This window comes from Spinacia oleracea, chromosome 3, assembly GCF_020520425.1.
Source record: "Spinacia oleracea cultivar Varoflay chromosome 3, BTI_SOV_V1, whole genome shotgun sequence".
In the NCBI taxonomy this organism is placed as follows: domain Eukaryota; kingdom Viridiplantae; phylum Streptophyta; class Magnoliopsida; order Caryophyllales; family Amaranthaceae; genus Spinacia; species Spinacia oleracea.
Genome location: NC_079489.1, coordinates 159,224,484 through 159,240,323, shown reverse-complemented (window position 1 = coordinate 159,240,323; position 15,840 = coordinate 159,224,484). Strand labels below are relative to the sequence as shown.

The window sequence follows — 15,840 nt, the reverse complement described above, 5'->3', positions numbered from 1 at the left end:
CTCCATATATAACAATAGATCGACTTATTATCCCTTAATTGAATGCACTAAGCTTGATTATGGAAATTAAGTACCCGGTTTATGTTAGTTCCTAACAATTGTATAAAGCTACATATTAACGTGTGATATTTCAAGTGAAATCTTTCAAGTAGTTATCAGAATAACCGTGATGTTTTCAAGTTAAATCGTTCATGTACATAGTTATCATGAATAATCATGATATTTCAATTGAATCGAAATCTTTAAAAATGGCATGTAAACAAATGTGATGACAACTTAGATAGTACATGATATTATGAAACATGGCAGGGGGAGTTAGTTTTACTTTCCCGCAAATAGAGTATTCTATCATTCTCCCGCCTTATATGTTTTTATTACATAAATTAAGTTACAACTTTGCGATATTTTCAACTACTAAATTTACATATAGTTAAAACTAGACTCCATAATTCAATTGTTTATGAAGGAATCTCAATGAAGGTAAAACAACAAGTATGCAGCAAGAATGATCAAGTTGAATATATGAAGCAAATAGTGATCAGTACTCTGACAACTACTGATCCTAAGAAAGAGAATGGAATGTCATCAAATTAGAAGTTAGTGTAATTTGCATTCGGTTTTGTGCTACTTTCCTAGCTGATAGAGCCCTTGTCTAACCTTCTCTCTGGTTCAGTTATTGCCGCGCTGCAACCTTCTGAAACTACTATACCAGCAGCAACATTTCATGGGAGAGATGTCAAGTCTGAGCTAGTGCTTGTATTAGAAAAGGACGGAAACATTCTCGAAGGGAGTGCAATTCGCGGTAGAGATACTATAACCATGGCTTCAGAGTCTAATAAAACATTCTGCAATATACATCAGCAAGTAACTTTACTGAAGAACAAATGGAATATCTTGTCAGACCTCCAACTTCAACTTATGCAGTTGAAAGTTGATTCCTTTGTTGAGAAAGCTGTTGCACTATGCAAGAGCAGGCAGTTGGTGGTTGCCGTTTATAACCCACACATACCAGAAACGACTAAAACGAGCTCGTATAAGTAATCCCTACCCCTGGGAAGTGGGAAGCTTGGTTGTTGAATAGCAGCAAGACTGACTGAACCCTGTAAAAACATAACAAAACCGCTTTGTCATGGAACTTAAAGTACAGCTCGGGATACGATGGAGAGGTGGAATACATAGAATTCATGGCCAGATTGCAATCTGAACAGAGCCCACATTACCTTAAAGACTAAACACCCACAAGAAAGGGACTTAACTGAAACCTTGGAAGCAATGAGATTTCTCATTACAAACCTTAAGTGGGAATTAACACTTGTTAATCTCTCATCAGCATTCAGCATTCAGCATTCAGCATTCAGCATTCAGCAACCCACAGATCACATAAGGTTACTAAACAAATAAAGGACCCAAATGAAACATACTACCTCCATTCCACAATATATGCACCATTTCTTTTTGCACGTATTCCAACACACTTGTTTAGACATTAATATCTCTTAATGCGTATGAGTAAAAATTATATAAAAAAAAAATGATATTTGGATACGAATTTAACGAAATCTCATTGACTAGGTTTTTTTTTACATAATGGTGAAAGAAAGATCGTCAAAGTTGATTGATATGATAAATAAAGTCCAAATGAGAAATGTAAGTATTGTGGAACGGAGGTAGTACGTTACTAGTTAAACTTGAGTAATAAAAAATTAAAAACTACACCCAGCAATAGACCAGCTTAGAACAGATTCCCCAGTTTTAAAGCATTACAATTTACAGTATAGTGGCTGCATCTTCAACAAAAGATTCAGCTAAGTACTGAGCAAGGCTGCCACTTTTCTTTGAAGGATTTGAATGCCGGGCTCTTTTTGCACTAAAAGCAGGAGTTTTCCGAAAATATCGTTTCTTTGCATAACTCTTGACATCATTCTTCTTGTCACCCTGCCAAATAACAGGAGTCATGGATTCCCAAGGGTTCTCTACCATGGACTTGTACAAGGATCCTGCTTCACCATAATCATAATCATAATCAGAATCATAATCATAATCATAATCATAATCATAATCATAGCTTCCATCATCAGAGCATCCTGAACTAGGGCTGCCATCCCATTGGCCAGTGCTGGGACTATTATTGGACCAGTCACCCGTTCCACTTCCTTGTGGAGGACATCCAAAGTTAGGGCTACCTTGGTGCACAAGATGCGGGCTCGTAATCCCCATTGGACTTGAAGGGGGGCCTTGGTGAAAAGGATATGGCATTGGACTTGAAGTGGGGCCAGGCCGGGCAGGGCTATAATAGGGATCTCCACCATGATATGGACCATGATATGTACCCAGAAGAGGTATTGGACTTGAAGTGGGGTCAGGCAGGACAGGGTTATAATAGGGATCTCCACCATGATATGGACCACCACCATGATATGAATCATGATATGTACCCAGAAGAGGTATTGGACTTGAAGTGGGGCCAGGCCGGGCAGGGATATAATAGGGATCTCCACCATGATATGGACCCAGAAGAGGTATTAGATTTGAAGCGGGGCCAGGCCGGGCAGGGCTATAATAGGGATCTCCACCATGATATGGACCACCATCATGATATGTACCCAGAAGAGGTGGGTAATTATTTGGTAATTGATGAGCACGAGAGGGAAGCATTTCCTGTTAGTTCCATATAAAAAGGTATAAATAATTTTCATACATAAGGTAAAAACTTCAACGGAACAGTTAGCTTACATGTTCGAGGCAATACAACATTTTTATCAGTGTAAAGACTATAAACTCCCAACTAGGAATGACAATGGATCGGATTTGGGTCGGATGTAGTGAAATCCAAATCCGATCCATTTAAAATTTGGACCCCAGAATTACATCCATATCCGAAACTCCGAATCCATATCCGATCCATTTACCTTTATAGGAGGTCCAAATTCGACCTGATTGGATGGACCTCCGAACGGGTCCGAAACTCCGAATGGATATTTAGTACTTTAATGAACTTTTTGTTTAATTAGATTAAGTTAAGTATACTTAGGTGGTGGTGATAGTGTCGGAATAGTAGTGATTATGATTATTATTTATTCTTATCGATCTGTGCAGTAGAATATACGGAGCATATCAATTTGTTATTTGTTTGTCGGGTCTCCAAAATAATAAATAAAATTACCCACAATTTAAAGTAGAGTCTTATTGACAAAAACATAAACTTACTTTAACATTCATCAATTACAAGCAATAAAAACATAAAAATAGAAAATAGTTAATTACAGAAAATTAGTAAAACAAAGAATTAGAATTAGAATGAAAACTCACACAGATGTTTACTTGACGCATAAAACTAGAGAAATTTCGGTGACTGGATGAACCTTACTCCGGGTCAGGGACCCTTGTTGCAATTGACAAAGATCGAAACAAGCGTGCTAATTGCTAAACGAGGGAAATTGAGACTGACAACTTAGAATATTATTATTGTTGATAAATACTTAGATAACATTAACAATCCAAGAATATATATAGTGATTAGTGCCCAATCCTAATGCCAGACCACGTAAAACACTAGTTTCCTAATTCTATACAATGTAGGACTTCCATAATCTAGACTCTAGAGTAGACCTGTTCAACGACCCGGGTCGGGCCGGGCCTAGTCTAAAATTCTCTCGGGCCGGGCTTTACGGGCCAGGCTAAAATATTTTGCCACTCATTTTAGTTCATATTAGCTTTTCATAGAATTAGTAACTAAACCAACAAGGCAATAACAATAAGCAGTCACATATCATACTTGTACAACGGACAATGGAATTCGAATCCAAAAAAGTATAACAATTCATCAGGAAAAAGTTCCTTTATCAGCACAAAAACATACTCCCTCCGTCCCGGAATACTCGACCCGGTTTGACCGGCACAGAGTTTAAGGGACTTGAATTGACTTATTTAATTTAATAGGTAGTAGTTGATAGTGGGGTATTATTTTAATGTAGTTAGTGGGAGGTGGGTTAAGAGGTGGGGTTGGGAGAGAGTAGGGGTTGAATTTTTAATTATTTTTTGTATGGAGTAGGGGTAGATGGGTTAATAGGGGTGGAGTGAGAAATAATATAATATTGTTAGAATATTTTCATTTTTAGAAACATGTCAAGTATTAAGGGACGGCCCGATAAGAAAAACAGGTCAAGTATTACGGGACGGAGGGAGTTACTTATTTTTGTATGATTTTCTGAGTTACAGATATACACTTCCACGAAACAATTTCACAGCACAAAAACATAACTATTTTGCTAATTCAACATTTGTAGCTGCAAACAATAACATCTGATTTTATACTACTCGTTCTGCAGTGGTGTAAAATACTCATGGAAAAATAAAGCATAGATGTCAACATAATAATGCTCTGAAAGATCCAAGCCATTCTACAAAGTATCCAGCACCAATGGTACTACTAGTTATTGCCAACAGGCACCGGAACAAACCAACTAAAAGAGCAAAGCAACTAAAAAAACCAACGTATTGTTTGGCAAATTGATCTGCGACTGTAATTGTTACGGCGGCGTGACGATTGTTCCATAGGGAAAAGAGGAGAGACAAAATTAGGGTTTTTTTATTTTGGGGAAAAAAGAGGAGAGAGAAAATTAGGGTTTTTAATTTTTGGGGAAAAGAGGAGAGAGAAAATTAAGGTTCTTAATTTTGTGTTTGGCTTGTTCTAATTGAAGGAGAGAGGAGTATTATGGCAAAACTCGAGGGCATTTCATGAAATTTCCGTTTTTTTAATTTTAATAACCTTTTAAAAGCCATATCCAACCCTTTAATAACCCTTTACAATTAAGCCCTTTAAAAACCCAACCCATCTAATAAGTTAAAGGGTTGAACCCTTTAATAAAAAGACCGCGTTAGGGTTTTTAACGGGCCTCCAGCCCATTGCACAGGTCTAATCTAGAGTATTAGATTACGTAGACTAGAGTATTAGATTACGTGAACCACAAGACTTTAGGTAGTATTAGAATTCTATCATAATTCTAATTCTATTCTGTAACACCCCCTCAAGTTGGAGCGTAGTGTGGATCATGAATGCCCAACTTGGATAATAAATAGTCAAATTGATTCTTCCCTAGAGCCTTAGTAAAAATGTCTGCCAGTTGAGATGTAGTCGTGATATACGATGGTGCAATAATCCCTTCAGTGACTGCATCACGAACGAAGTGACAATCGATTTCAATATGTTTGGTGCGTTCATGAAAGACTGGATTTTTGGCGATGTGTAAGGGAGACTGACTGTCACAGGAAAGCGAATTGCCTTAGGATGATGAACTCCGAGACTCAAGAGAAGCCCTTTCAACCATTTTAGTTCACATGTCAGGGCTGCCGAGCGATATTCAGCTTCTGCCGACGAACGAGAGACCGTATGTTGCTTTTTTTTGAGGAAAGTATGTTGCTTTTTTGTTTTCCATGAAATGGGAGAGTGACTAGCCAACCAGAAAGAGAGCGTCGAGTGATGGGGCAGGCTGCCCAATCCGAATCGCACCAACCTTGAAGACTTAAGTCACCGTTGGCATGGAGCAAAATGCCTTGACCTGGGGTGCCTTTTAGATAGCGAACGACACGGAGGGCGGCTTCCCAATGGGCAACCCGGGGTGCTTGTAAAAATTGTGACAAGACATGCACAAAATAAGCAAGATCGGAGCGTGTGACTGCCAAATAAACTAATCGCCCTACGAGACGGCGGTAAGCCTCGGGATTCACAAGAACGGGACCCTCTATAAGGCCTAGGCGATGATTTTGTTCAATTGGTGATCCACTAGGATTAGCACCAGATAGTCCTGCTTCAGTAATAATATCCAGAGTGAAGGAAATAATGCCCTTGGTCCAAGTATGCATTCAATGTTAAGTTTAATAAATGCGGTTCAGTATTAATTAACAAGTTAATAATTCAGTGAGATCAAGTGAGCTGAATGCCTAGCTAGAGGCCGCTTCAGTTCAAGTGGAATTAATGATATTAATCCACAGCTTACTCTTGACTGAACCCGTAGGGTCACACAAATAGTACGTAAACGGATCAAGTATTTAATGGCATTAAATACTCTATCTGTGGATATTCGGAATCGACGGATCTTGGTTTCAGTGGGAGCTGAGATCGTCACAAGCAAGAAATGAATACTCCGGAAACGATGATATTGCCGGAAACGGAAATATGGATCGTATCGGAAATATAAATATTATCCAAGTCGTAGATGTTGCCGGAAACGGAAACATGGTACGTATCGGAAAATATTATCGGAAATGGAAATATTGCCGGAATCGGAAATATTGCCGGAAACGGAAATATTGTCAGAATCGGAAATATTATCGGAATCGGAAAATAATTCCGAAAACGGAAATATTAAATATTTGTTCGAAACGGAAATTAATTCCGGAATCGGAAATATTAAATATTGTTCGTATCGGAAATGAATTCCGAAAACCGGGAATTTTATCGGAAGCGTATCGTACGAATAAGCATCGGACGAGGCCTGCCGGACGAAGGCCCAGCACGAAGCCAGGCCATCGCCCAGCAAGCAATGGCACGCCACAACACAGCCCAAGGCTGCGGCAGGCCTACCGCAAGGCAGGCCCAACGCGCAGCTTAGGTCATGGCAGCCTCGTGGGCTGCGGTAGCTCGCATGGGCTTCGTGGGCGTGTGGGCTGTGCGCGGGCATGGCCTGCATGCTTGCGGGTCATGCTCGTGTGTGTGTTTGTGTCCATGCATAATTCCTAAAACTATTAGGATTTGATGTAGGATTAAATTCCTATTCCTATTAGGATTATTTAATTAAATAGAGTGCTTGTAGGATTCTAAGTTTAATTAAAACGTATCCTACTAGGATTCCAGTTCCCTTTCCAAACCTCTATAAATAAGGGCCTAGGGTCATAATTTATACAGACAATTGAAGTATTCAAAGGGTAAGTTTTTGAAAGAAAATTCAGCCACACTCTTGCACAATAATAACCGAAATTCCTAAGCACCTTAAGGGCGATTCTAGTTGGTCAATCTTGAGGCGAATCCGGACGTACTGTGGACTATCTACGGAGGGACGACACTTGGAGTCCTAAAGACTTGTTCTTGTTCGGTTCGGGCGCAGCTAGGGAATGCACGCTACAAAGTGTATGCATCTATACTATGCTAAATGATTATGTGTAAATAATATTCTATCCTGGCTTTATGGTTTTTCCGCATGATTTATGTATTGTCATATGTATCATAACCTAACAGTGGTATCACGAGCCTCTTATTATTTTCATAATCTAAATTGCATGAACATGGTTAAATATTACAAATTTGCAAGAATTAAAAGGGGTGATTAATTTTCGTAATTGTTAATTAATTGCAAATTGCGTTTATTTAATTATACGTACGCAGTTTTTCGGCAGTTTCTTCGTTACTCATCCAAATCGAGTGATTTTTGTGTCAATTCCGCATGTAAAAGGCATTCTAAAATTTTGACAAAAATATTATTTTTCTGCCGAACCCAGAATTCTCAAATTCGAAGCCTAACTATGACTTTTCAAAGGTTTTAGTTTTTCGAATGCAAAATTTCGTAAATTTAAGATGTTAAATTAAATATTTGCGATTCTTGTTGATAAATCTTGAATTTTTGATTGACCTACTGCATATGTTTAACAAGTTTGAATGCCTAGTCTTGTTAATTATGCAATCTAATTTGTAATTATGATTAATTTGTTGAAAATTAGAATAATTTAGAATTAATTTGATTTTCATAATTAATTGTAATTTAATTAGAAACCTATGATTAAAAACCACCATAAAAATTGTAAATTTATGATAAATTTTAAATTTTTATGACCTAGACTTGAATCCATAACAATCGGAAATCAATTGGATAATAAATTTTCGATTTTTCGCCCTAAAATTATGAAATTAATAATATTTATTAATTTGTCATTAATTTTGAATATAAATTTTAATTTTATGCGATTCGCTCATATAACTTGCACGCACAAAGCAATGGACGCTACGTGTTACCCTTAAGGGGTGTTGTATAGTGCGGGCATGAGACGACGAGCAAGGGAGCTCGTCGCCCATGCGGTACGAATGCAGCGAGCAAGGGCATGGTGCACGAGCACAAGGCAGCAGCCCTGGCTTGTGTCGTGGGCTGTGTGCTATGGGCGCATGGGCAAGGGCGAAAGCAAGGCACGAGCAGTCGCGTGGGCGAAAGCAACGTTTTTAGATGCGTTTAACAGGGAGAACTTAAGCCTCTTCCTGCTAACCTTAAGTATGCGTTTTTAGATAATGAACAACTTTGCCCTGTGATCGTCAGTACTGCACTTGATGCAGACCAGTTATCCCAACTTCTTATTGTGTTGAAAAGGCACAAAAAGACCATTGGGTAGTGGGTACAGTATTGATGATTTAAAGGGTATTAGCCCTGACTTTTGTATGGATAGGATACATCTAGATGAGAATCATAAACCATGCATCCAACCCCAGCGTCGTTTGAACCCTGTCATGCAAGATGTTGTAAAAGCTGAAGTTATGAAATTGCTTGATGCGGGTATAGTGTATGCTGTGTCTGATTCTAAGTGGGTGAGTCCCGTTCAGGTAGTGCCTAAGAAAGGGGGGACAACTGTGGTGAGAAATGAAAAAAATGTGTTGATACCAACTAGGGTAGTCACAGGTTGGCGCATGTGCATTGATTATAGGCGTCTTAATGTTGCTACTAAAAAGGACCATTTTGTTAGGTTATGATACATATGATATTACATAAATCATGCGGAAACAACCATTAACCCAGGATTACATATTATTTACACATAATCATATAGCATAATTTAGATGCATACTCTTTGTTGCGTGCCCTCCCTAGCTGCGCCCGAACCGAACAAAAACAAGTCTTTAGGACTCCAAGTGTCGTCCCTCCGTAGATAGTCCACAGCACGTCCGGATCCGCCTTAAGATTGACCAACTAGAATCGCCCTTAAGGTACTAGAATTTTCGGCACTTTTGAGCAAGATGTGTGATTGAATTTTTCTCTCAAAAACTCACTTTGAATACTTTGAAACTCGTTATAAATTGTGAACCCAGGCCACATATTTATAGGGTTATGGAAAGGGAATTGGAATCCTATTCAGATACAAATTAATTAAACCTAGAATCCTACAAGAACTCTAATTTAATTAATTTATCAAATAGAATTAGGAATTTAATCATTAACCGAACTCTGCACGTTTTAGGAAACGTGCACGAACACAAACACTTACGCACACACACACGGCAGCCTCGATGGGCCGCCCATGCGTGCGTGCGAGCAGCAGCCCACGCAGCGAGGCCTGCGCGAGCCACAAGCCCACGCAAGCACCCGCGCGCGCTGCGCGCGCTGTGCGTGCTGCCACGGCCTGCTGGGCCTGGCCTTGCGCTGGGCCTGGCGTGGCTGTTTGTGCGGCGTGCTTGGCTTGCTGGGCGATGGCCTGGCTTCGTGCTGGGCCTCGTCCGGCAGGCCTCGTCCGATGCTTATTCGTACGATACGCTTCCGATTAAATTTCCGATTCCGGAATTCATTTCCGATACGAACAATATTTAACATTTCCGATTCCGGAATTAATTTCCGTTTCGAACAAATATTTAATATTTCCGTTTCCGGAATTATTTTCCGATTCCGGTAATATTTCCGATTCTGACAATATTTCCGTTTCCGGCAATATTTCCGATTCTGGTAATATTTCCATTTCCGATAATATTTTCCGATACGTACCATGTTTCCGTTTCCGGCAACATCTACGACTTGGATAATATTTATATTTCCGATACGATCCATATTTCCGTTTCCGGTAATATCATCGTTTCCAGAGTATTCATTTCTTGCCTGTGACGATCTCAGCTCCCACTGAAACCAAGATCCGTCGATTCCGAATATCCATAGATAGAGTATTTAATGCCATTAAATACTTGATCCGTTTACGTACTATTTGTGTGACCCTACGGGTTCAGTGAAGAGTAAGCTGTGGATTAATATCATTAATTCCACTTGAACTGAAGCGGCCTCTAGCTAGGCATTCAGCTCACTTGATCTCACTGAATTATTAACTTGTTAATTAATACTGAACCGCATTTATTAGACTTATCATAGAATGCATACTTGGACCAAGGGCATTATTTCCTTCAGTCTCCCACTTGTCCTTAGGGACAAGTGTGCATTTCCTAATTCCTTTGTCGCTCGATGCTTGCTCTTGAACATAAGGTAAGAGCTGTCATCCTTATTATGTCCAGAGGTGTTCCTCGGTTTCAGAGTTCAACTGATCAAATAAACAGATAATCATAGCCTATGATTCATCCGAGCACGGCCATGCATTTCACAGTTTCTAGCTCTCCGAGTGGCCTTGTACAACTTTTAAGCATCTCATCCCGATTTATGGGAGGACAATCCCAATCTTGCGATCTTGAGATTAGACTTCGTTTGATAGGTGATTACCTGAGCGTTGCCTTTATAGCCTCCTTTTACGGTGCGACGGTTGGTCAACGTCAAAGCAACCAGTTCTCAAACAAGTAATCTCAAATCACTCAGGTATTGAGGATTTAGTGTCTAATAATTTAATGAAATTTACTTATGACAGATTTTCATCTCTTACAGTAAAGTTTCATAGGTCTTGTCCGATACTAGTCTTCCCAAAGTAAGTATCTATGCAAATGATTATAACATTGCCATGTCCACATAGTTCAAGAAACAGAACTACTAGTCATCTTGCATTCTAATCGTCTAACGTTTTCTATGCGTCCAATTTTATAGAAAACTCCGACTAGGGACCATTTTCAACCTTTGACATTCAAGTTCACTTGATAGACATTTCTTAGTCACAGGACTGGTCCTGACAGTCTATCTTGAATATATCGTCAAATTGAAGGGACTCATCATTTAATACTAAACCAAGATTAAATGGAATATGAAAATACATTTTATATATGATAAATGTTCAACCCCAATGTTTTACAACCATGGGCCTCAAAACCCATCTTTAAAACAGTTCATGGAATTCAAAGCTATGCTTGATTTCCAGTGCTACAATGTGATTGTTGCTTCTCACTTGTTGCATAGGTTTAGTTATCATGCTTTGCCAATCTTAATATCCTTTTCGTCGAATGTTCTTCGAGATATGATGATAAGATCTTTTCGAGTTTGTTTATTATGTGATCTAGTCTTTCTTACTTCGATGGTGGTTTTACTCATTTTGCAATGAAGAACCATCAAGTTAGCAGACGTTTTTCTTGCTTCAAGAGTGGTTCTACGCATTTTTCAATGAAGAACCATCAAGCCAGCAGATAGGTGATCTACCCAAGTTCAGTGAAGAACTTTAAACAACCCTGTTTTATTGCTTCTTAGGCAATAATTACTTTTACTTCAACTGTATAGGTTGCTAGTGATGCTTTGTTTGGATTTACCTATCCAAGCAGTTCATAGATATGTTGAAGACTCTCCAACTATATCTTAGAACATAGAAATTATTATTTTAATTTCCCACGCAACAACTCATGGTCTCCAACCCATGTTGCCATTTTCAAAACACGATGCTCTATAGCTCGTCCTTATCAATGGTTAACTCCAAAGGGTCTTGCTTGATCCTTTGCCAGTGTTTATGCGTGTAGCATCAATATTTAGCATATCTTTATTTCCTTGAATCAAGAACTATTCCTATGTACCTTTTTCAAGTACCATAAGTATTCTTGATCTCAATCTAGTTGATCTTTACTTAGATCAATAGAGATTGGTATATGTTCGTCATGGCTAAAGTCATACGATACGTTTTTGGCGATCCTCATATTATATCATACATGATAAATTTTTTTGCAGAATAATTCCCAATTGAATTCTATTCATGTAACTTTAGCTCATTCAATTTCAGTAGATACTGAATCTAGCTAAATTCTTTGACATATAATATAGGTGAAGAATCTCATTAGATTCTTTGATGTTAACTTAGTAAATGCTTATACATAGTTCAAACATTCTTTTACTTAGATTTATTCACACGGGTCGAATATCTCCAATGGAGACTTTCGTGTTTGATTTAGTAAATGCCATTACTTAATCTAAGACAATATCATAAGATCTTTGTAAATAGATCTTAATACCCAGTATGTACTAAGTTTCGCCATGGTCCATTATTGATGAATAATTTCAAATCTAAGTCATTAGCATTTGAATGTTATTTCACAATAGAGAGATATGTGTGTGATACACATAGGACCAAATAAGTTTTTATGTACTCCCACTAAACTTCTTATACATCTATAAGAATCATGTATATTTTATGAAACTAAAATGCTTATTAGCTTCACTTAAAATACAGTTCCAATTCCCAATTGCTTGCTTAAATCTGTACTTTGATTTTATAAGCTAGCTTTCCTTTTCAAGCATTTATTTGGATCCACAAATTCTATGACATACCATGTACATATTATATTCCAACATTTGATTGAGGAATACGTTTTGTCATCCAATTGCTATATGTACCAATATGCAATCATTGCTTGAATTATAGACTTAAGCATTACGATTTTGCATGAGGTTTCAACACAATCCATGCCATGAATTTGCTTGTAACCTTTAGCAACTAATCTCGCTTTGTGTGTAAACACAATTTCATGTTTGATGGTTTTTATCCTTAAAACAAACTTGCAACCAATAGGTGTGAACCTATTCTTGCAAATCAACAAAATTTCAATTTTGTCATCAAAACATTGAGTATGTTTTATGGCCTCTAACCATTTAAACATATAGTCTATATATGGCCTCTAACCATTTTAGGGAATCTGGGTTTCGTCATAGCTTTCTTACAAGTCACAAACTCATTAATCTACATGATAATAGTTTGACTGCAAGTTGTAGGTTTCTTCACTATTTAATAGAAGAATCTCATAGTTTCATTTACCTGATCTCTATGTTTCTTCACTATCTAATAGAAGAATCTCATAGTTTCAGTGACTTGAATTCTATGCCTACTTGGGTATAGAACATCAAACAATAGAATATCAATAGCCACTTGAAAGTCCTTTGAATATTCTGTTCTCCTTGAAGCACTTGTAAAGTCTTCTAAGAGATGTCTATTCTTTAAAGCCACTTCTAAAGTCCTTAAAGAATAAGTTCGGATTTTCTGAAGAACTTCGAAAAGCCTCCGGAATGTCCGTTTATGTTTGTTGTTCGCCTCGAAGACTTTCGAGGTCTATTTTCTCCCACTTGTCATTTTGGAAACGAATCTCCAAAAGGACATTATTTCGAGCAAACAAACATTATGTTCTCAAAAATTCGTGGTAGAAACAATACCCTTGTGTCTCATTTGAATAAATCACAATGAAACATATATCTATACTTGGACCTTAGTTTGTTGAATAACAAACACTAAGCTCCCACTGAGTTTAAGAACTCTTTAGATATATTATGAAAAGATATTCTGAAATTACTTTTCAATAGCTTTGACGAATTTGGTTTAGTTTGGTGGTAGTTGAGCATTTTGTTTTAGAAATTATAGGAAAAGTCTTTATGATCCATCATTGATCGAATCAAGTACTAATCAACTCCGATCATTCCAACTTAGATATGCCATATCTTATGGAGCTAGATTATGAAATTACAACACACAATCATTGATGATCATATTTGGTCTCAAGCAATCATCAACATGATCTAACCTAGATCTTTATGATTTCTTGCCAAGTGGATTTTATACTTCTGAATCTTTGAACTAGCCAAACAGATTTAACTTATATCACATTTGAGTAAATAAACCTATATTCACTCAAATCCATGTGAAATAATAAAGTCATAAAACCTTTCTTTAGCTTTGAACTCTATCGTCTAGGCGTTCTAACAATAGTTCATATTCTTTGTTACTTTCAACAAGTAAGACTAGCTTGTCTTAAGTTGATCTAGAAATCAACCAACTTTCAAAAAGTCCATCAAAATAGAGCTTATGAATGTTAACTTGTTGATATGGTCTAAGCAACAACGCCAAAGATTAATGGAACTCAAATCAAGGGTTTGATTTGAACCTAGTAAAGTTCTTTAAAGAGTTGTTTGTTTTAATCAAGCATATTGACTCAACCTGTAATTGACCATTTCATTCAAATAAACAAACAAACAAGCATTGTTTTTGTTCTTCTGAATGTGAGTCTTTCTGTGTTTGAAGCAGAAATTTAGGTATGCTGATTATGGAACAAAATAGCCATTTAGTTCCAGCCTTTGAAAGGACTTAAAACAAACTAGATGACCCTACAACTAATGTAGCATTTCCATGCTTCATTTCCCACTTGTAGGTCATTAGTGTATCCTAGCTTCCATTGTTTGAGTTATTACCGAAGTAAGAACCTCAAGCGGTATATGATACCAAGGAAGTTTGATTGCTAGGTCACTTCTCCTTAAACATAAACTTATAGGTAGAAACGAAATCGTAAATTCCTTTCATTTGTTCCCCGTTTTCCTATTTCTTGTACCTTTTCTTATAGTCCTAAGAATTGAATTCTTTAGTGTTGACTTTTATACTTTGTTAGACATGTCTAATGTCACCAACAAGGTTCTTTACCATGTTGAATATTTTGTTTCAACTAGATGATCTTACCAGAAGCTTCTAAAGTTCTCTAAGTATCGATCTATTCGAATGTCTAGGGACTAGACTCATTCGAGAATTAAATGGACAAAGACATTAGGTTGTTAACCATTGGTAAAGCTGAGCGTATTAAACTCAATGCTTTATGATCTCAAAACTACATTGTATTTCGAATTCACAAGCACCAATTGGTTTGCCATTCGATTTTGATATTCGAAAACAACCATAAAAGTCGCTAAAAGAAACGTACATTTTAAATTGCTCACTTTCTCTCATTTCCGTGAATCGTTCTTGGATTCACTACCAATCGAGGAAATTTACTGTTACCTTTCTAAAACGATTTATTGCAGTGCAAGATATTTAATTATAAACAATAATTAAAACATACATTGAAGCATGCAAAGTCTAAACATTTATCATGAATAATAACTTGAAATTAAAGCAACCATGCAATTCAAACAAGTTATTTGCATTTTATTCAATTTTATTGTTCCGGCAGGTGTGAATAAAATGATTCCAAGACCCTAAAATCATTGAAGAACTAAGCAGAGTTTGTCGACTTAATCCTAAAACATCTTAGGTAAGCAAAAGCCTTTTGCTAATAGTCTAGAAACTATTCTTGGTTGATAGGTACGTCTAAGAACTTATTAGGTAAACCTATCGATTTTGCCACGACATAAAAGGACTCCTTACTTATATCGTTGAGTTTCACCAAAACTAACATGTACTCACAATTATTTGTGTACCTTGCCCCTTTAGGACCAATAAGTAACACCTCGCTGAGCGAAAACTATTACTAGATTGATGTAAAGGATATCCAAGCAAGTGTATATTTTGGCATGGCACCTTTTAACTCAATTTTTAAGTTTGGAACTTAAGGCTCTTACTATGTTGGTTAGATTTTAAGTGAACTAAAATCCTTAATCATGCAACATAATCAAGCCACAATCTCATGCATAATTAAGACATATTTAAAGCAATAAATAACTTAAAGCATGCATAAGATAAATGTGATCTAGTATGGCCCGACTTCATCTTGAAGCTTTAACTTCAAAGTCCGTCTCGAAAATCTCCGTGGGAGGCACCATTTTCTTCAAATAGGATAAGCTATAATTAAAACTAATTACAACTATTTGATGGTACGCAGACCATATTTGAATTGAAAAACAACTTTGGTACTTTAGACCAATTACATTCAAATTAATGGTACGCAGACCATATTTTTATCCTATTTGGGCCATACTAGTCACTTCATAACCTGCAAAA

General features: G+C 37.2%; 1 protein-coding gene across 2 annotated transcripts; it reads right to left on the bottom strand.

Moving 5' to 3' along the window:
* Window positions 1–418: 418 nt before the first annotated feature.
* Window positions 419–3,459, bottom strand: LOC130470235 (protein SICKLE-like). 2 transcript variants are annotated; one of them, XM_056839917.1, is made up of 2 exons: window positions 3,310–3,459; window positions 419–2,658 (listed from the first exon to the last, which is right to left on the bottom strand). In XM_056839917.1, exons 1-2 carry the CDS (start codon window positions 3,328–3,330, stop codon window positions 1,768–1,770), a joined length of 912 nt encoding a protein of 303 aa, XP_056695895.1. In that variant the 5' UTR covers window positions 3,331–3,459; the 3' UTR covers window positions 419–1,767. The 2 variants fall into 2 exon arrangements, with proteins under 2 accessions (XP_056695895.1, XP_056695896.1); XM_056839918.1 differs by having other exon boundaries at window positions 420–2,658; window positions 3,322–3,459.
* Window positions 3,460–15,840: the final 12,381 nt, after the last annotated feature.